The sequence below is a fragment of the Copadichromis virginalis genome, linkage group LG3 (genome assembly GCF_057382275.1).
Source record: "Copadichromis virginalis isolate Kocher_CV1m ecotype Utaka linkage group LG3, C_Virginalis_male_GT1.1, whole genome shotgun sequence".
Lineage (NCBI taxonomy): Eukaryota > Metazoa > Chordata > Actinopteri > Cichliformes > Cichlidae > Copadichromis > Copadichromis virginalis.
The window spans coordinates 15,746,274-15,769,533 of NC_140620.1; the positions used below are offsets into that span (position 1 = coordinate 15,746,274).

Below are 23,260 nucleotides of genomic sequence, written 5' to 3' on the forward strand. Positions count from 1 at the left end.
CTGCTCCATGTCGTAGCCACACGACAGTAAGCACTGAACTTCACCAGCCCTGACAGCTGATTGTTTACACACAGTTTTCATTTCCCTATGATCCCTGAAAGTAATATTAATTGAAGTAATGCTTCAAACTAACTGAGCTGTTTCAATCATCCAGTCAACAATACAGCAGTGGAAAAGGTTTCGGTGTTTTAGGACATATTAGAAAAACATTCTGCTCTTTAAAAGGTTCTAAAATTAAGACAAAATGAAGAAGTGTGTGTGGAAAATCTGAGAATAGCTCATGATTCATTAGCTTGTAGAACCACCTTTAGCAGCAGCAACCTAAAGTTTGTCCAGGATAAATTTAGCAGTCACTACATCATGATGCAGGAATCTTTGCCCTCTCACTTTTACAACTTTGCTTCAGTTTATTGCAGTTTGCAGTCATCTGTTTATGCACAGCTCTGAAGGTCCTGGCACAGGACTTCAATCAGACTGAAGTCTGGAATTTGGCTCGTTGCAGCACCTTGATCCTTTTCTTTTTCTGCCATCAAATTGTAGATTTGCTGCTGCATTTGGGATCATTGTCCTGTAGCATGAGCCAATAGGTGTTGTACAAATGGCTTCATGTTTGACTAGACCATGAACTCCTTTGCATACAGAGGAGTTCATGGTCCACTGAATGGCTTGAAGGTGTCCAGGTCTTGTGACTGTTGAACAAGCTAAATCATCAAACTGCCACCACGGCACAGCCATGCACATGACTGTTTATGAGGTTGGGGAAACCTGCAGTCAGCTGAGACTGAAGAAGTCACTTGGATGAGCGACGAAAAGTTTCTCCCACGAAACGCTACGTCCATATGAACAGAACCAATTTTCTTGGAGAGCCAATCTCCTAGCAACCCTTCCAAACAACCCAAACGTATTCAGTGTTGTTCTTATTGTGTTGTCATGAACTTTAACCTCTATCATGCTAATCAAGGTCTGCAGAGTCTGAGTTGTAGCTCTTGGGCTTTTGCATGTTCTCTGAGCATTGCACGCTATGACCATGGGATTAAATCCTGGAATGTCCACTCCTGGGAGTCCTGATAACTTTTCTGGATGTTTTCCACATGAGAATAATCTATCTCACTGCAAGATGATGGACCGTAGATTATTTGGAAATGGCCTTATAACTATTCTGAGACTGACGGGCAACAATAGCTGCTTCTCTCGAGATTATATCTTTCCTTTTGGCGTTGTGTTAACACACTGAAAGGTTCATCAACCCAAAACTGCTTTTACCCATCTGGAATACAATTATACTGAGTTTCTTTACACTGACTCTAGCCAGATGTTTAACGCAGCCATAACAAACTGCCTACAAAAATGATGAACCTTGGCTACACATCTGCTTCTGAATTGACGAGGTCCTCAGCGACCACCCAGAGTGTCAGAGTAGGGCCCTACCTCATCCCAACACTCAGCTTACACATTGGCTCCCCACAGATGCTGAATCCTTACTGTACACTCTTTAGTAATACCAACTTGGTCCTCAATGCCACAAAAAACTATGGAAATACTTCAGGAGAAACAGATGTGACGCTCAGCCTATATACATGAATAGCAGTTTTGTGGAGAGGGTCTCTGACTTCAGATTTCTGGGCCTGCACCTGGATGATGATCTATTCTGGAAAACTAAAATCACATCACTAGTCAAGAAGGTAAAACAACACCCTAGCTGAGGTGCTGCTTGTTCTTCTACAAATGCTCTTTTGAATGCACAGAAGATCATCACAGTTGCCACAGTAAAGCCCACAGTCTCCCAAAGGACGCATCCCACCCAGCTCTCTTTGCACTCAGTGGGACTTGATACAATTAGGTTTTAGCTTTTGTACAATGACAATAAATATTGTGACTCTGGTTGTATGCAGGTGGTTATCTGATCATCATCTTACTGATCATCAGTTAATCAACTGCATTTGATTAGCAGCTCTTTTTTTTCTCAATTCCTATATAAGCTTAGGTTTTCACTGCTTTGGCTTAATTCGTGTTAAATAAACAAGGACATGGGGGAATATGGATGTTTTTATTAATCTGAGGTGATGAACAGACTTTGCATTATGTTCTGATATCTAAAACCTTAAAACTGAAAGCGAGCACACATTTTATTGTGCATTATCGTTATTGTTTAACTTCAGGGCCAGTGTATTTTCATCAAATAAACACATCATCATTCACTGCTGCTCAGTGCACACAGGGTCCCACTGCGACCCCTACAGGGATGAGACAATCATATTTGACCTTCAATAATAAATAAATATATAATGTAGTAAATCCAAAGAAAAAAAATTCTGTTCTGTGGAAAATAAACAGGAAGATGAATTTGGGGGAAAGGAGGGAACGGAGATGTTTCCATTTCATGTGAAATGTCCCTGAAGTTTTTATTTGCAAATAAATAAACATGTAAACAACAACTCTTCACTGGAAACAGCATCATATGTTTCAACAATAATGACACACGGACACAAATATCTCACACTCGGGAACAAAGCGCAGTGTTAGTACATATCATGTCATCCAAAGTCCTCAAAAAGATGAAGTCAGAGGTGGAAGAAGTAATCAACAACAGTGTTTCAGTATAAGCTGTTTCACAGTTTGAAACCTTCCATAGATTTTCATTAAACTTATGAAAAGTGCATTTTTAACCCTCTCTCTCTCTCCATATATATATATATATATATATATATATATATATATATATATATATATATATATATATATATATATATATCTTTCCACTGGTTCACCTTCATTATCAAAAAATATATTTTAAGCAATTCTAGACCAAAGGAATCCCACGAAATAGCCACAAACAAGTCTTGCTATGATAATATCCTGTTTTTAAGCTACATTTGTGGTGTTTAACTTGACATTTCACCTGCTGCTGTAATTAAAAAGATTTTCAGACTTTTGGTTGCCTGTGATGGACTTCATAAACTTATCTATTTTTCTCCATGAAAAATGTATAAGATAATTTTGTAATTGATCGAGTTTACTCGTTGCCAAAATAGTTGTGGGTTCAAGACCCCTAGACGAGATATTTGTAGAGCTGAACTAAAAAGCGACTGAGCTTAGCAGGGAACAAAAATGCACCACTGGAAAGCAAAATGGTCCACTTGATTTATATCGCAAAGAAAAAATAAATGCATTCATGCCAGTTATCTTATTCTAATAATGTTCCAATGAAAATGATCAAATGAACCCAACCTCGTAATTTAAATCAAAATTGAATTAATTGCCTCTCCCTAAGTCAAAATTGCTCAGAGTTGCTTATTATGGTCTGCAGTCTCCTGCTGCATATAATTAAGAAAAGGACTCAGTAACTTCTCCAAACACTTCACTAAAGCCTGAAGAGGGCGCTGTTACTCTGCAAGAAATGGGGCTGCTTTTACTCTGCAACTTTTCCATGTTCTGGTTTTTATACCAAACACATGACAGGAAAATCAAAAGAAAGAAGCTGAATTTTACCTGATCTGACAGGTGAGTTTTACATGCAGTTTTTATGGACCCCCCTTTACTAAAATTAAAACGGAATTTGCTTCAAAATAACTGATGAAATAAGTGCTCAGAGGAATGTGAAGAGTGGCAAGATTTGCGTCTAGAAGTACTTTACAGTTTGGCAAAAGCAACATTTGAACAGAATTATTCTTATCAATCTGATATGAATTTCTCAACAACTCCTGAAACTTCACAACCTCTCAGACTCTTGGGTAACCCTTGAACTCAAAGACCCCAGAACTCTTCAGAACCACCCATTAAAGTCATTTGAGAAGGGTTTAGGAGTCCATTAAAACTCATGAACCATTCTCAACTCCTCACAGTCCTTCAGGTCCTTCCTGGTAGCTTTTTGGTCTGTTTGTCCCTTTAGGGACTCTTAGTCCTAGTGAAAAGTTCAGTCATGTAGTTCCACCGGCTTTTCACTCCATATTAGGAAAGAAGAGCTTTAGTGGAATGTCATCTATATTTCCACTGGAGTAGATAAAACAAAGTCTAACTCAAAGCTTTTATGAGGAACATTGTTAGCAGCCTCACTTTGACAGCCTCCTCAGCTGGTGTTCCTCCGTTTCATGCTTGATGCTTTGATGGACCCTCCTCTGCTGGACAGCAGTGAGGAGTGGGCTTCCCTCATGTTTTCCCTGAACGTCCTTGTAGAGTAGTAATACAGCAGCGGGTTGACCATGCTGTTCGACGCTGCCAGACACAGGGTCACCACCACCCCTCGCTGCAGGGCCAGCAAGATGTTGCAGTTCCAGCGGTTGCACACAGCGTGCAGGTGGAGCGAGCGGACCAGGTGATAGGGCAGAAAGCAGAGCAGGAAGGTCGCTGTCACCATGCTGACCAAATGCACCGAGCGCCTCCGGTTGCGAGTGCGATTCTTGCTGGCCAGGTTGGTGCCGCTAGGGCTCGAGTCGGCCGTTAGCTGTCGAATGATTTTGCTGTAGCAGATGATGATGGTGAGGAAAGGTATGAGGAAACCAAAAGTCACCGCCACGTAGTTTAACACCAGGATAATCGACCAGGACCTTGGGGTTTCTGGCTCAAAGCAGCGAGTTGCATTGTTCCTGAGAGAGAGCGAGACAAGCAAAGAAATGATGTTTTATCCATCATACCTACATAACTGTTTGATTAAATTAATTAAATAGATTCAGCTGTGTTTCTGTGACATTTTATTAAATTTGTAGATTATTAACTTTGGATTATCTTGACATATGTTATGGTTTAAGGAAGCACCTTTTAGAAGCACCATAACCTATATTTGTTTTTGTTGTTTTAACATTTCTTTGCAAGCTCCTTTGACTACGATGACCTGGATGACTGAGAACCTTCACAGACTTTTAACATTGGCATGAGTATTGAACATGTTTTCTTTGAGCATGTTGCAGCATGTCCGACTGTTTCCAAATACAATCAAGAGGACAGGAGGAAAGGCATAAATAAAAACCCCACAGCCCAGCCGCCACCTTTTTGAACTTTATTTATTCAATCACTCTACGGCAGTGCAGAGTTATAGGCGTTAGTGCATATCAATATTTTTTTATATATTTCAGAATTACCAGATAAAGCTAATGTGTTGAAATCCAACAGAACCACCTCACAAATGGTTAGAAAATTATAAACTGGCACAAAGATTTCCAACATAAGCCACCATCCATTGAACTAGAAACATTCAACTGTTAAGTTAAGAGTCCTGCAGGGAAGCTTGACAATGAATAAATAAAGTATTACAACTCTGCTCATTAAAAATAATAATAAGCATATTGGTGTTGTGATGCTGTTTAATGTTAAACTGCTTAGACACTTAAGCTAGCTTTTTAGAGCTGTGACATATACTAGCATATACTATTATATATTGTACATATATTTATTAGTTCCAGATGTAGCCATTCTTGTATTTTGCACAACTCTGTTGCTTGTGAAGCTCGCACACAAGAATTTCACTCACATGTGCTGTACCAATGTACCTGCACATGTGATGTGACAATAAAAGTGATTTGATTTGATTTGATTTGACACCATGTGTGCAGTGGCTGAAAAAAAAGCCATAGCTCAGGTGTCTATTTGAGGCTGACTGTGTGTGTAGTGGTCAAACTTCATTAGATTATGCATTAAGTTCATATATATCGACTTCCTTCCATGGAAGCCGCAAAATGGAAGTCTGGAGTTGGTTTATGTGTCCTTGATCACTTGCCTTAAAAATCTGCCTTGTTTAAGAATTTGATTGGACAATTTAGCATCATTCACACATTCACACATCGCCACAGCACAGGGACTCTTGTCCTGGAGAAGAACAAGGACTAACTCATTAGCTAGTTTTTGACTGAGGATGGCAACTTCAAGCGCTGAAACGGTAAAAGTAAAATTTGATTGTTTATTTACTGCAACATATTTAAGGCACTCAGTCAAAGACAAGAATGAAAAGTCGACAGACCCAATGGTGCCCCCACCCCAGAAAGAATTTTTGCCATCAGCCGTCACTGATGGTAAAAAAAGAAGTATTTTTTTTTACATTTTCACTCGTTTAAATAGTGCTAAGACTTAAGGTTTCCAGTATTGGGGAAATGGTCTGACTGCCTGACAAGTGATGAGAACCAACAGTTGGTAAATATGCTGATTAAATAATTTTTCTTCATACTTTTTTCAGTTATTTTTCAAAGGCAAATTTACTTTACAGATTAGAAATTTATGACATACTACAATACTGTAAAGATAAAAAAGATCTTCAGTCAGTTTTTGGGGGGCATTTGTCTAAAGAGACTGTTGTTTTATTTGGGAATCTTGCATCTTCAGGTGGACAAGAACTCCATAACAAATGGAGCCAAAAAACAACTTTAATTCTGCTCAGTAGGCCAAAACATGCAAGACTCGGTTCTATCATCACCTCCCAGAGGAGACATTTCCCTGATGCTTTTATCATCTCCCCTCAACATCAGGACAGAGTTGTTAGTTTTCCTGTACACAGGAAGACATACATTTCCTGCTCCTCGGACCAATTTTACAAAGACCACTGTCAGGGAAAGTGGGCCGATTTTGTTCATTTCCAGTTATAATTTAGGGCTCTACTAAAGCAGTTTTATGTGATTAATGATCCAAAAAGAATCTGTATTTATTTGCATTCATATTATAAAAAGAAGATGGAGTGAGGCTCTTTTGCTCTGAGTCTCTGATGCTATCAGACAGCACAATGCAGGCATTTTAAAACACTTCTGTATATTCAGCCCTTGTCAGATAGGAAAGCTTAGTCTGTCTTTTCCAGAGTCTATGAAAAGGCTGTGCAGAGGAGAGATAGTAACTAATGACAATGTTGTTTTTTTCAGTTGGAAAATATGTGAGGAAGGTTTGCTGTACTGTTGTTAATGCTAAACATTGCCTCCTTGTTTGTTTAAGTTCTTCCAGTAACCGTGACAATATCAGGCGAAATTTATCATGATAAGTATACACAAACTGATCACAGGCGTGAAATCACTGTTAATTTAACTGGAAATCCAAACACAAGACACAATACCTACTAATAAACCACACGGAAACCAGTTTAATGGTTTTAAGGCCTTGGGATGTGCTTAAATCTGCTCTCTTATTCATTTCACATGTGAGAGAGAACTGTAACACATGAAAACACCTGGGGGGGTTTCATTTGTCAGGGAAAGGTTTTCAGACCTTGTACAACTTGTTCAAGAGTGAGTTAATTTTGTCATTGAAAAAAATGAGACAAAGCAGGAAGCACGGGATCAGTCAGCAGCTAATCTGATTACACTCCAACAAGGTTCCTCCTGAGTTTGTGCGAAAGCATTAAAGCCAAATCAAGGATAAAACCACATGGACGCAACTTTTTATATCTCTCTAAAACGTCCAGTGAATCCAATGAACAACGACATGCAAAAAAGGAAAAACACCTTCAACTGGCTTTATCACAATAAACATTTTTCAGCCCTGAGCCCTTAATTTAAAACCTGAAAAGGATCTACATATGTAAAATTAAAAAAAAAAAAAGTCATAATATCAAATCCAAACATTTGAAATGAACCTTCACTAAACATTTTTTTTAAATCCAATTTAAAAAAATTAATGAAAAAAACAATTAATAGATATTATCATGAAATAAAGTATTTCGTTAGCTTCATAGCATAATTGCCTAAGTCATTTGACTAAGTCAATGACTTAGGCACTTATGCTATGAAGCTAACGATTTGTTAAACTATTAGATTCTGTCTCGTAAAAAAGAAAACAAACAAAGAAGAAAACAAAACATGTTGCGGGATGTCTCACCTATGTACAACCCCATTGGACAGGAAGGGCACAGAGGATCCGCCCACAAACACCCAAACTCCCAGGCAGATCCATAAGGTTCGAGCAGGCGTAGCTAAAGAGCGGTGACGGAGCGGCTGAGCAACAGCCAACCAGCGCAGCACGCTCAGCAGAGTGAGGAAGAGGATGCTGATGGGTGGAAGAGGGTTATTTTAGTAAATGTCTGTCGTTTGTTTTAAGTGTGTGTATGTGTGCTTGTCTACTGGTATAGCTGGTGATGTGAGGTCTTACACATGGACTCATCCTGTTTGAGGACGTAACGTCCCCATAATGCAAATGCTTAATTCCAATACTTGCTTTTGTTTGTTTGTTTGATGTCACTAACTGATTGTTTTTTACTTTTATTTTACTTTATTACTTTTATATATACTCATATTCTGAACATAATGATTTCACACATATTTTGGGGGACTACAAATAAACTTAATTATGCTCCCTAAAGGGATGTGATGATCAGTGAATGTGAATTACCTGGTGTACAGGTTGACGTAGAAGCCAAAGACGCACAGTCGGCACATCCAGTCTGGGAAGAACCACTTCCCTTCATTAAAGTAATAAGCCAATCGCAGCGGGAGGGTCAGGGAGAAGCTGCCGTCTGATATGGCGAGGTTCATCATGATCACACAGGAGGCCGACCTCCTGAGGGGACAAGGAAAAAGATGGATGATTTAAAGTCTCTTAAAGGGACAAAAAAAGTCATTTTTTGTTTTGTTTTTTGACATTTTCACTTAATTATTGAAGAACTTACAGCTGAAGAGCAACTGAATGTGGATTTTAATAAGAGGTTCAGTTTTAGGCAACTAGGCGTGTGTTACCTCACAGCTTTGTAGGCCAGTAGATTAACAGAGAACAGGAGAGGGGCTCTCTAAGGGGAAATGAGTAAATCAGCTGTTCGTCTGATGCATTATTTCTAACTTGTCCATCCTGCTCTCTTCCAATGAAGAGGTGAACATCTTCCGCTTTGCTACCTCCTTTCTTTCTGTCAGTGCCACTGTCTCCAAACCAACCCTGACAGTAGGTCATTACCATCTCATAAACCTTCCCTTTCACTCTTGCTGCTGTCCTTCTGTCACATGTCACCCCTGACACTCATCTCCACCCCCTCCACCCTGACTGCACTCTTGCTGTTGCTTTGGTTGATTTGGTATCTTTACTCCTTGCATCTTCACATTTCCACCTGTCTCATTCACTCACATGTATTCTGTCTGACCTTCAGTCATTTTCTCTCTGAAGCATGCCTCCACCTCTCCAGGCTCTCCTCCACCTGTTCCCTACTCCTTATAGATCACAGCATTGCTCACAAACATCATAATCCACTGAGACTCCAGGCTGATCTCACCAGCAGACACATGTATTTTACTGATATCTTTGTGTTTATTGTGACTCTGTAAAGTTTCACACATTGCATAATGACCTTGTTGGTGAGATCTGAGCCTTTATGTGGGCTTCATCACTCACATATGTCAGGTGTCAGTCACAGGCACAGCAAGGCTGCATGGAGGTCACTGTTAACTACATAGAACTCTTATTGTGAACGCACCTGCACATAATTACAGAGCGTGACGGTTATCCCAAGTTTGGATCTTATCATGAGATCAAGTTTGCATGGTGCATAAACAAGCTGGTAGCCATAATATTGCCCCTAATTTGTATGCAATTTGATAAGCAAATTAACCCCACGAGCACGAAATGAACAAAAAGTAAACAGACATTTCACGCAGTCGTATGAGGTCGGCTTTCAGTACAGCATGCACGCTGACACGGGTCAGGGAAGCCCAATCACAGACTGTTAGATATTAATAACTCTTTAACTTTTTAGAGATTTAGATCTTTTCTGGTGAAGTCAAAAGGTCTCATGCTCTGAAGCTCTTCATCATCTTCCCTCTTGAGCGGGGAATCTTTACCCCATCTTGAGCGATACACAACTACACCGGCGTAACTTTGTGCTGAAAATTGGGGGGGGGGGGGTGTCAAGATCACTGTATAAATAAATAAATAAATCTGGGTAAAACATGCTATTTTGCTGGTAATACCTGAAATCAGTAAAGACAATCAAGAGCCTATTTATGCAAGATAGTTCATAATTTTATTGGGGGGGGTTATATATATACCACCCTGGAAATTACGCCCCTGCACATCCACACAAGGAATTCTTGTCCGTTGTGTACCAGAAGAAATGTGTATGGATGTGGGAGCAATAAATTTAATGCAAGGAAATGTAACGGTACTGCAACTGTGTGTAGGAAAGGCTGGAGTAGAAAGACACAGCACACATATACACAAAGACCCAAGCACCTGAAGTATAACATGAATGTGTTATTTATGTAAGAAATAATTCAAAAGAAAGAAATCAGAGTTTCAAATAATAAATAATTGGATACTTTTCTTTTGATAAACTATGAAAACAGGTCCAACAGACCTGAACACCACACAAGGATTCAATAAAAGTCTATCAAGGTCCAACATGATGTTACCGATGAAGTATTGCAGCGTTGCAACATATGGGCTTCGTTTGTTCATTTCATTCATTATTTTATTTTATGATGAAGTATTTATAGGAACTTATTGGTGTTTCTCTGTTACACTAGCATGCACAGCTCTGCTCTAGAAGTTGGTCATGCAGTGGCAGTGCAAGTTTCTCCGGGTGTTGCCTGGGTTTAATTGTTAACTGTCTACATAATATATCAAGTGTGGATGAAGGCAACACTTCTTGCTCTCTGCCATCTGCTGTTTTGTTTTAAATCTGAATGATTAATTATTTTCAAATAAAGAAGGTCCCTTTACTTGCTGCAGCTTGTGAGCAGAGCTGTAACAATATAATATGAAAATATGTAAATATCTGTCTTGCTTGGACCCTTTGTCGAGAGAGGATCTGCATGAGAAATTGAGGGATGTGAAAAAGCACATGCAGTGAGTTGTTAGAAGAAGAGCAGCAGGTTGGTTACCTTACAGTAAACCTGATGTGAGCTGGAAAAACAAACTCATCACGTTTGCCCATAAAATAATGGAAAAATGCCAGTTCCAGTATGTCGTTGTTATTAAAGCCACCAGTTTGTTTTCTGCACTTGGAATTCTGATGTAATGAAACAGGAACTACAGGTTTAAGCTTACTTTATTACTGGTGTATCTTTGTTTAAAAAGCAAAAGCTGCTGTGTGAAATATTTCAGTACTGTGAAATAGGAATAAACCTGTTGACAAAAAACGTGTTTTTCTTCAACGCACTGCTGAGCAGTACGAGACAAAGAACCACCCACATACCATCAAGCCGTGAAAGTTCAACGACATTCTTCCACATCCATAAAAAAATGAAAGCCCATCAGTTAAACAGCAGCAGGAGTAAACAGAAAGTCCTCCGCCAACATCGAGGAAAAAGAACTTCAAGCTCCTGAAATGAATCATTAGATAAAAAAGGACGTCTTTCTGGTTCAGATTCTTGGGGTTTTTAGACAATGGTTCACTGTACGACACCAAAGTGCTCCTCTGGGATTGGCTGGAACTGCAACCGTCTCCCAATGCCAGTATCAGACCTCTATACTCTGCTCTGAATAAATACAAAATATTTTAATACTAAACAGTAAAATTCTCATGTTTTAAAATTTTAGCAGTTGATGAAAGTCACTGAAGTCCTCAAAGATAAGCATGCTTGAGTTTTCTGATGTTGCTGGGTGAAAAAAAGTTGAACTCAGAGCAAAAGTGCAGATAACAGAAATATTTACTTCTTTTAATGATAAACAGCAACAATGGCCTCAGCGGATTACAGCCGACGCTTAGATCTCAGTTACAGACACATGTTTGTGTGTTTTGAATATGAAGACTGGAGTTGGATGGATGTCAGTGGAGAAGAACCTTTGATTCTTGTTTACCCCCTTTGACACAACGCTCTGACGATGGCTGTAAGTCATAGTGTCGCAGCCTGTGGGGATCTGTGGGGTTATTTTCAGTTTTCTGTGGGAACTTCTAAGTTTATATTTAATGTAAACGTATTATGGTTGCACTTATCATTTCCAGTTTCTGTTTACGGTCCAGACTATTAGTCATTGCTACTTTTCTAGCAAGAACTGGTTCTGCTACAGTGTGGTTTTCTTTAGTGTTGAGACTACCAGTTAGCCTAACCTCCTTAATGTTTTCTCGGATCTCATTGGATGTCTTCATCTTTGAAATGATCCTCTTTATGTTGATTTTTGTTTATTTTCTTAGAGCCGTTTGTCTTTTGGTGCTTATTACTTTTACTTCTTTTGTTAATTTCTTAGTTTGAGCTGTCAACTTGGTATTTTCACTGTCCCTGATTACTCATTCATCCATTTTCTTCCACTTGTCAGACTAAGGGTTGTGGTTGGGCTGGAGCCTATCCCTGCTGTCATAGTGCATCAGACCTGTTACAGCCTGGACTGGTTGTCAATCTACTGCAGGGCTAAGACACCGAGACAATAACCAGTTAAACTAACCCCATGCATGCAATTGGACTGGGGAACATAACCAGATAGAAAACATGCCAGGAAGGCCCCACACTAGATTCAAATCCTGGTCTTCTGCTGTGAGACGATGGTCCTATCCACCTCCCCACCTAGCTGTTCTTTCCCTGTTTAACTTGTGTGTCTATTAGAGCCTCAATTTGCATCTATTTTTTTTGCATACTTGTTGCGCTCCCTAGTATGAGCCCCCCCTAGATGTATGATTATTTACTGTCTTCCAGATGGCCTGTAACACCTCAGTAAAGGGATTTTTTTATGTTTAAGTTGGCCTCTGGGATTTGTATTTGGGTGTGCGCACACCTCACCACAGGGATGTTCATAGTAGTTTTATATAATGAGAACAAATTACAATAATCTCAGAGTACTCAGGAGATAGAGACATGCTTTTTGTTTGCTAATTGCCTATTGTAATGGTAAACAATGAGAACAGGAGAAACTTGATGTGTGTTTGTGGGTTTGCATAGTAACAATTATGTAATATATATATATATATATATATATATATATATATATATATATATATATATATATATATATATGAAATACATTAAAACATATATGAATAAAGTAAATTGAATATAAGTCAATGCATAGAACCAAGAAAAGAGAGGCACATGTTTCTGTGTTTGCGTGTCCTGACCTGCGGCTGCTCTGCCTGAAGAACACCGCCAGCGCCCCGATGTTGCAGATAAACGCCACAGGGAACACGAGCAGATATGTGTATCTGTACGCGCTGTACTTGAAGGCATCATCTTCGTGGAAGCATTCCAAGTGGGACTTTGCAGTGTTGTTGTTCGTGGCAACAGTCATGCTCATCTGTCGTGCTGGTGAAACACACAAATATTTTTAGTAGAAGATGATTTTTTGTGTCAGAAATGTGAATGTTGAGATTACAATCATCTGTAATCTCAATAGAATTAAAATTTTAACGCACCATTTAATGCAAAATATATCAGAAGTGTTATACATACCATTAGTGTATTAAAATAACAGGGCAAAGCTCAGCATGACTGAGGCCCAGCTAAGTGTCTTTAAAAGATTGTAGAACTGAATAAAGTTTTTTTTTCTTTGGAAACGCTATTTAAATTAGTATTGTTGTCAAGTTTGATGGTAATGGACAGGATGTGGCTAAATACTGGAATACCCATTTTTAGCTAACTAAGCTAGTTTGTTTTAGCTGGTATGTAATATCTTATCGAAATAGGTTCAAATCCAGCTTCACAACACTAATATTGTTGTGGCAAAATGCTAATAATGAGACTCCAAAAATTCAGAAGGAGGGGGCTTATGTACAGTCTCCTTTTATGCAGGATAAATATTTAGTGGCTCTGTAAATGAACGAAAACAATATTTGGTTCGCTTTTAGTCAGCAGCCCTCAGAGCAAAAGCTTTGGTTAATAGAAACAATTAGTTAGTAACACTTTGGTGATGGGGACATTATGCATTTCTTTTACCTTTAAGTTTCAGGTCACAGAAGAGGGACTTTTTATTCTAATGTTTGCTTCTATTAAAATTCAGCTAAAAGGAAAATACTGCTTTATTTCCTCCTCGTGCAGCTGTTATCTCAGGGCTAAAGCACATGGGTGAAGTTTGGGTCAGACTGCAGATGCCAATCAACTGAAGATAATTTTGTGATAAGAGCTGAGATGTCTGAATGAGCCTAAACAAAAAAAGCACAACCAGGAAACTGTTCACTCTTGTGCATCCATATGAGGTATACAAAACCAAAACAGCCAGCCTGTTTTAAATAAAGCTGCTTTTTATTAATAGGTCCAGCAGGTGAGAAAAGCGCTGTTTGTTCCTGCACTCTATATTTGAATTCAGGCTGTCCAGCTGGATGCTTATCTCATGAAATGTAAATTGTTGAATGCAAAATGATAATCATGGACTTAAATAGCTTATGAAATACACTGTTTGTGAGGAGGCGGCATAAACGATTATATTTCATCCTTTTAAATTTAACTCAAAGTTTGGCAGAGATCTGCTTATGATGGGGTGAATGTGTGACTTTGTAGCCTTATAGAGCTGAAACATGTTCTGGAGTTTATAATAAAACCTCTCTCATGAAAAGTAAAAAAGATGAAGGTTTCCCAGAGCATTTCCCTACTGCAATATAACCTTTGCATTTTGCACTGCATTTATACCAGCCTTTTAAGGTGTGTCCACAAAAACAGAAACAAGCAGCACTTTAACGATCAGTGACTACATTCAAGAAAATACCAATGGAAAAGAAGAATGTTGTAGGCTAACATGTGTTGAGGTGGAGAATAGCTGACTTACACAAGCAGGGTTAACTGTGCGAGAAAGCCTACAATGTCCACTAAAAAAAACAGTTAATCCCTTTTGAGGTTTGGACAAAACAGAAAAGCTCTACTTGGCTAAGACAGACCTGTGTCTTGGTGAACTTTAGTATGCTTTTAGAGTAAAAGCCAGCAGCTTTGACAATATATATAAAAAGATGAACAACAACAGTTTGAGTTATGCTTTTTTAAAAATGAAAGTAGCAGGTAGAGAATGTGCATCTATCTAATCAGTTAAAACTGGAGGGGACAAGCTGCTTGTTTTGCAGGTACTGAGCTAAGAGGTGGCTATGACCGTTATCAGGCGCCAGTTATCGTGTCTCCAGCTGCCCCCACAAATTCTTTTTTACTGATATGTCTACAGCTTTCTAAGTAATTATTCTATCAGTAAAAAACTAAAGATTTTATTCATCTCAAATAAAACTGAAACCCAACAATTGCCCTTTAGCCACATGCTAAACACGCATAGTTTCAGAAAGCTTCAGATGTTATACCTTAAAACTCATGCAGAGATCTCATACAAATAGAGATTTCATTGATAATTTTGGTGCTAAGAGGTTATGTTGAATGAAAATGAGTGGTTTTGTGTTTTGGGGCTGAAAATGGATGAGAGTCAATATAAAGTCTTTAAAAAGATTAATAATTCCAATCAAGTGTTTTGATGTTAAATGCGAGAATGAATGAGAAGAAATTAAGGCCAATGTAGAGACCTCAGGATTTAAAAGCTGTGATCTTATTTTATAACTTCAATGAAAGTCAACAGAGAAGTATTCCCTCGCCTGTTGTATTTAGATGGAATTTATCATTAAAATTTCAACCTCACATCCATATTATCTGCAGACTTTATGGATGTAACATTCTAAGTGAACATGCTAACAGAGCTGGCAGCTAACGTACTTATGACCTTTCATCAAAAGACAAGTACATCGTTTTTATATGAGCTTTGCAAAAAACCATTAAATATAAACTGACACATTTATAATAAAGGTTAAAAGCCAGCAATCCTTTCCAAAGCATGCACATAGCATTGGTTTGAGTAAAAAAAACCTCCGCTAAAGTAAGCGTTGGTGTTTCCCACTCACTCTGTTCTCTGTGTCTGTGAAATATCTATAATTTACATACAGTTTAGTTTTCATTACTTCAGCATCATTTAGCACCTAAACAATGAAACAGTTTGTCCTCTGACTTTTCTCTTCTCAGCATCAACTCTGAACATTGTTTACTTTTGATCTCCCCATATATATTTAATCCACTGAATACAAATACTGGAGCACTGCTCGGCCTGGCTGCTGCAAACTTTGACTCTTTGGAAAATAGTTTACTGCATTTGGCCCACAGTGACTGGCTACAGATAGAAGGTCTTACAGTTGCTTTCATTTGCACTCTGCTAAAAAACAAAAAAAGAAGAAGAACAACAACAACAACAAAACAACAGTAAAATTATCTCTGTTACTTGTAAAGCTCTGCAGTTGCTCCCTCAAATGATTTTGTTGTGTGGTCATTCTGTATCTGATGATAATCTCAACTGAGGAAACATTAGGGCTAAAGGCGTAGCTCCATCTGTGTATGATAGAGATCTCTCTGGTCATTATGACACTATGATCAAACTATCCAAGAAAGATAAGAGTAGTTGTCAAACAGCTAACAGATCATCTGCAGAGGAATGGTTTATTTGAAGAGTTTCAGTCAGGTTTCAGAGCTCATCACAGCACAGAAACAGCTTTAGTGAAGGTTACAAATGATCTTCTTATGGCCTCTGACAGTGGACTCATCTCTGTGCTTGTCCTGCTAGACCTCAGTGCAGCGTTCGATACTGTTGACCATAATATCCTATTAGAGCGATTAGAACATGCAGTAGGTATTACAGGTACTGCACTGCAGTGGTTTGTATCATATCTATCTAATAGACTCCAGTTTGTGCATGTAAATGGAGAGTCCTCTTCACACACTGAGGTTAATTATGGAGTTCCACAGGGTTCAGTGCTAGGACCAATTCTGTTTACATTATACATGCTTCCCTTAGGCAGTATCATTAGAAGACATAGCATACATTTTCACTGCTATGCTGATGACACCCAGCTCTATCTGTCCATGAAGCCAGATGACACACACCAATTAGTTAAAGTGCAGGAATGTCTTAAAGACATAAAGACCTGGATGGCCGCTAACTTTCTGCTAGCATAAATCTTTGGACAGATTATGTTTCTATGTTGATTATTGAATTCTTGTATTAAAATGTGAACTAAAGCATGTACCAATAATGTAGGCTAATATTATATGCTAAAAAAAAAAGTTTAGCCAAGGAAAAAATTTACTTACTTTTTTTGTATTCTAAGTTCAGTAACAAAGTAAAATTTCATCTCATCTTAATATTTACACTTCTGATGAAATTTCACAAGTGTTAGCTTCATTTTTATGCCAAGACTGTTTACACAGAGTTTGTTGTTGCAGAGAAATACTCTATTCATTTTGTGCATGTCATTTTCAAGCAGGAAGCTCAGCAAGCCATTTGAGGCTTAACTGGTTTTAAACAGAAATGGATGACTGCTTTCTTGTGTCTCTAAAATTAGAAACATCCTGTCTCAGATGCCTTGATGCATGCTCAATCATATAGGTAAAGAGATTTTGTTCATCTGGATGTAGGTTTTTCAGTGGGAGAAATGCTTTGCCACTCATCCAAGTTATTTCTCCAGTCTCAGCTGAACAGTATATTTTTATATAATTTATATATAAGACACTGACTTAACTTTTTGTGAATATCTCAGAGTGACGCTAAAAACTAGTTCATGCATTTATTACTTCCAGGCTGGACGACTGTAATTCATTATTATCAGGATGTCCTAAAAACTCGCTGAAAAGCCTTCAGCTGATCCAAAATGCTGCAGCAAGAGTCCTGACAGGGACTAGAAAGAGAGAGCAGATTTCTCCTGTTTTGGCTTCCCTTCATTGGCTTCCTGTTAAATCCAGAATTGAATTCAAAATCCTGCTCCTCACATACAAGGTCTTAAATAATCAGGCCCCATCTTATCTCAATGACCTTGTAGTACCATATCACCCTATCCGGTTGTTCAGTCTGACGTCACTAGCCGTGTCTGGGTCTAAACTCTGCGGCAGGTCCATATATCAAACGATCACTATGGCATTACTGAGAGTTGAAAAACTGTCTAAAGTCTTTCATCTTTAATAAAATGATCAGCGTTCTGCTCTACCAGGTGTAACAATTGAGTTTAACATCCAGGCATCCATGAAAACGGAATTTATGACATTTAACGGAGTTAGAAGTTAGCAGGGAGTTAGCTCGCTAGCTTCTATCTAAATACAATATAGCATGTCCTGACTGCGGGGTTTTGGAAACAAATTAAAACGTACAGCTCTGCTATCACTTCCAGCATAAATGAAGACAGAAAACTAAACAGCAGTGACGTTTGTAGGATTACTGAAGTTGGGCTAGCTGGTATATAATGATGTGCTACGTGACCGCTAGCGACACAGCTATGTTAGCATAATATAAACAAGCTAACTTTTTTTCCACTCGATAAAAGTTAACGTGAGTGTTCTCGGTGGAACAAATGTAATCGCATGGCAGGATGCTGTAAAAGGACCAAACTTCAGCCAGGAGAACAACTGAGATAATCCATCCACAATACGAGGTTAGTCATTCATATACTGCTGCATGGGCTGGGCTGTAGTTACATCCTAAGGTTTTAAAAACTGAGCTTAAATAAATGATTAGCGGTAATAAAAGCCGAGGGAGGTCAACAGGGATCACTGACTGTCTTAGGAGCTTTTTGAGATCAAATAGAAGAAAATACATAACATTAAACATGTTAACAACACAAAAGCCATATTAAACGCAGACTAGGCCTACTTTAGACCCGGAAGTAGGATTCGTCGCATCATCACTGAACAACCGGATTAGAGCACTTCGCTCTCACACTGTGATATGATACAGTCAGTGTTTCTTTTTCACTCACTGTGTATTTAATTATTATTATTATATATTATTATATACTTTTATATTACTTATTATTAATCTCCAGCTCTCTTCCACATGGAGTACAAAATGTTCATCTCACCCCAGCTGTTTTAATTGGGTTGTATAAATGAGTAAAACCAGTGAAAAAGATCAGTTCATTATAAAGGCTGGAGTTTTAGAAACAAAGAAACAAATAACCGTTAAATTATTGATTTTTTTGCTGCTCTTTGTTTGAGGTTTTTATGGCTGATGAAAAATTCTCACCATCCATCACTTATCCCAGCATACCTGAAGTAAACATGAATCAATTTTAATTTTTTTTTCACTTTATTAAAGTCGTAATAATTTAGAGAGCTTATATACGATCTACATTCTTCATGCAGTATGATTTTCAGTTGTTGTCAAAAATTCTAAACTGATCTACAGGTTACAGCACAAAACTTATTACTAATATACATGCAATCATTAAAAAAAATGGTGCACAGCTATGAATCATAGGATGCAGTTGCCTCCTGTTCCGTCAAAAAGGATGAAGCAGTGTTTCCTCTGCTGAAGGATGACATAAGCACTGAAGCACCTTTCTGTGGTATTGGGACAATTCAAACAGGTCTCATTATGGCTGCCACCCAACTAATAACAGGCCACTTGTCTTAGCTGGGAAACTTCCCAAGCAAGACTGAATATTCAACCGCACCCACAGGTTCCCATACACCCAGACTTGTTTTCACAACCAGGTTGGAGAGCAGTGGAGTAAATATTTTCATTACAACTTGTTTAATAATGAAGACATTTTTAGGCAAACATGTTTTATTGTGTCTTATTTTTATAGCGTATTTTTACCCTTTTTAGCAAACCTTATTCAATAGTAAAAAAGCAGTGATTTGTGATTAAGAACACAGCTCTGTGATCCCGCCATGTTATGATTTTATTGTCTCCTGGCTGCTTTCAACCTGTTGTGTTTCTCACTGTCGTCACTTTGAGTTTGCAGTCACATAAAACCTCGTTGTAGTATTTCATGTGGTCGTTTTGTGTCTCCTTCAGGTTATTTAGCATCTCCCTGAAGTCCTTTGGCTCTTCTGTTTGCTTGTCTGTAGGGGCTGAGTTATTTTTTTTAGACTATAAAATGCTTTTTTAAACCTTGCCCACCTTTACGGCCCCTCTAATGGATCCAGGATGCCACTTTTTCAATGTTATGAAAGAGCCCATCTGGAAGCACTCTATGTTTGATGTTGCTTTATTTCCCGTTTATTCTCTGTCGCATCAAGTTTCACATAGCTGCACCTGAGGATTTCAGATCAGGTTCACCTACCTCAGCATCACTCATTGTTCAAAAGCTTAAGCTCTGTTTAACCGTAATGACAAGGAGAAAGGAGGTTTTCAAATCACAGAGACTTACTACATTTCAAAGGTTTCTTCTTATAGAAAAGTTTTTTTCACAGTTATTTTCCTTCTTCTTCTTCTTCTTATTTTACATCTTTGAGCTCCAGTTTACATTTTTCTGTCATTTCTTTAATGTCTTAAAAACATAAAGTACAAACTTAAGACACAGAGATGACACAGGTTTCCACCTGATCCAGTTAAAATTAAAGGCAGAAGTTCAAAGACAGCAGCTGATGTGTCAGTAAACAGAACACAGAGCCGTCAGTTTCTAACGCTACTGCAGTCCATGTAAGGCTGTGAAGGAAAGCACAATCTGAGCCTGTTGGGTAAAGAGTTTCTTTAACCCTTCGCTGCTTCCAGCTTTTTATTTTCTCCATTAATTAACTGAACATTTTCACTCACCGCTCATCTCGTCACAGGCTCATCCGTTTACCCGTCTGTCCTGTAGTGTGTGTTCACAGCTGCACTGTACCGCTCTCCAAGTCACTGAGTTTGTGGGTGTGTCGTGTGGTTTTAGTTGGAAGTAGGCGTGTACACACACACACACACACACACACACACACACACACACACACACACACACACACACACACACACACACACATTTACAGTCTGGGCAGAGAGCCAACACACTCTTATTTTCATGACTTCTTATGAATCTGCCGACAAATATAGACTCACTTACATTTAAAGCTGCTTCCTGTTTACAGCTCCCCACCTGTGTGGGTCCAGTTTTTAACTGAAATCCAATTCTAAAAGTGGAAATGCATTTTAGTTAGGGGAAAGCACCAAACTGTTTACATGACCGAGTGAAGGATTAACCAGAAATCCACTCTGAAAATTACCTGTAACTGAAGGCATCTTAGAGAAAAACGTCACACAACTCAGTCATCCTCACCTCCACATCCACAGTGTGATATTTCTCCCGGAAAAAAACCCCCAACACCTGAATGAATACCAAATATATTTAAATTGGTAGAAAAAAATATTTCTTCTAATTTAGTTAAAAAAATACAGAATCTGTGTAATTTCATAAGTTACACAGGAGGAGTTACACAAAATTAAACATCCCTTTGATTGTAATAATGTCTCTTCCTCTTTCTTCTGTATTTTGAGTCCAACTAATTTACTAAGCAGCAAAATTATAAACGTGTTTGACTAACAGTAGTGGTGTTATTCAAGGACGACTCCTATGAGGGCCGTGGGCTCTCTCTCTTCTTCTTGACCGTGAGAAATGACTACCACATGCGAGGAAAGCTGCAGGTGCATAAATCACCCACTGCCGATTCAGGGAAGTAGTTATGAAGAATAACTAGTTGGCATGCTGAATAACATATAAATAAAAACATATAAAAGCATTGTTGTCATGGTCGTCTGACCCAGTAATTAGTTTTTTGTTTTGACTTTTTCTGGATTAAAGTGATGATTTATGTTCAGTTTGTATTATTTAGTATAATATTTTTTTCTTTGTGCTTCTGAGTTTATCTTTGCTTCTAGTCCTTTGGTTCCTCATAATGTTAGTGTCTTTCTGCATTTCCTGTCTCAGGTTAGGTTTATGTTTGTATTCCCTGTGTTTTCTCCCTTCTTGTCCCATTGTCATCCCACTTGTCTTCTGTCTGTCTATCCTTAGCCCCAGGGTCAAGTTCACATGTCTTTGTCCTCGTCTCTGTGTTTGTTAATTCCAGTTTCATTCATTCATTTCATTTTGATAATCTCTCATCCGGCATCATCTTCAGTTTTGCTTCCTGTGTCACTTTACTCTGTAATGAGTCCCACTTGTTGGCCATCCTCTCCTGAGCCTGTGTGCATTTATGTCCTCAGTTTCCCTCGATTCCTTGTTGTGTCGTTCACTCAGGCTTTTCCCCCCTTGCCTGACTTGAGTTTTCAAGCTACAGCAATAAAGCTGCCGCACTTAGTTTAGCTTTTTGTCCTGCTCCTGCCGGACTTGACAATATCAAACGTACAAACTGAGAACAGTATCATTTTAGGAAACGTATTACTTCATTCATTCATTCATTCATTTATTTGTTCATTTCCAGGCACAACAAATACCTATATTGAACATAAAATGCACAAACTTAATTTTAAGTTTGATGGCAGCCACACATCTAAAACAAAAGTTGGGATGAGGGCTTAATAAAGAATGGAAAAGGAAGTGAGAAAAAGAAAATGGGCCGGAGAACATTCTGTGTAATTACAGAGATGCCCCAAAGTCTCAAACCTCCCCTCATGTTTTTATATTTCATTAGGAAAATGGAAAAAAGGTGCACTGATTCATTGAAACATGTGGGAATACAGCTTGTATGGCAAAAAGAGAGTTTGTACAGTTATAACAAGCTACAATGTCAGTATTTTATTCTTCAGCAAAGCCTGAAATCTCTTTGGAGGCTTTCTTGTAAATTTCTTTCTTGCCTTTATTCTGAGCAGTAGTGTTATTTGTTTTGTTTTATTTTTTTTACATTGGCTGCTTTTTGTTTCATTTCCTGTCTAGTCCTTAAATCCTAGAATCCAGTCCCATGAATCATTAAAGCATAAAAACAGCTCCGAACACAAGCAATGAACCAGTGCTGAGGAGTGTCTGAAAGTCACGTTATAAGAAAGTAGGCAAAGATCCAGCAAACAGCTGACACAGGACCTGACTGTATACTGAAGCCTCATCAGAAATGGTCTCAGTAGAAAAATGTCTGCCAAGAAGTTGTCAAGGAAAAGGCTGAGGCACGCCAAACTACACAAGTAAAACATGGTAGAGGCTCCGTCATGGTTTGCATGGTTGCATTTTAGCCAGAGGGGTTGGAGGCCGTGTTAAAATTGATAGAATTATAAATGAATAAACATACGGGCGTTGTTTGAGCCACCATGTAATACCTTCTGCAAAGAAACAGCTTTATTTTTCAGCATGACAATGAACCTAAACATACTAACAATGCAATAAAATACCTGGACACTATCGGTCATGGACTGGCCTCCCCGGAACGCGGACCTCAGCTTTATTGAAGCAGTGTGGGATCATCTTCACAGAGAACAGAACAAAAAGCAAAAAGCACTCAAAACACCTGGAGAACTATTCCTAAAGACGACTTAAAGAAATGACAAGAGATCTGATTAAGAGAGTTCAGGTTGTGCTGTAGAACAAAGGTGGGCACACCAAATATGGACTCTTAACCTGACTCTGGTTTTGCCTTTTATGCTTTTTCATTAATGTTTGGACACGTTTCCGTCACTGCTTTTATTTCTCATTTTCCACAAAATATAAAGACAGGAGGAGAGGCTCAGGACTCACATTGTTCATAAGTTTTCCAAACTATCA

General features: G+C 38.5%; 1 protein-coding gene across 1 annotated transcript; it reads right to left on the minus strand.

Moving 5' to 3' along the window:
• Window positions 1-2,734: 2,734 nt before the first annotated feature.
• On the minus strand, window positions 2,735-20,424 carry cysltr3 (cysteinyl leukotriene receptor 3). The gene is made up of 5 exons (XM_085452315.1): window positions 20,356-20,424; window positions 12,938-13,121; window positions 8,296-8,463; window positions 7,786-7,953; window positions 2,735-4,583 (listed from the first exon to the last, which is right to left on the minus strand). Exons 1-5 carry the CDS (start codon window positions 20,360-20,362, stop codon window positions 4,067-4,069), a joined length of 1,044 nt encoding a protein of 347 aa, XP_085308441.1. The 5' UTR covers window positions 20,363-20,424; the 3' UTR covers window positions 2,735-4,066.
• Between the last annotated feature and the right edge of the window lie 2,836 nt (window positions 20,425-23,260).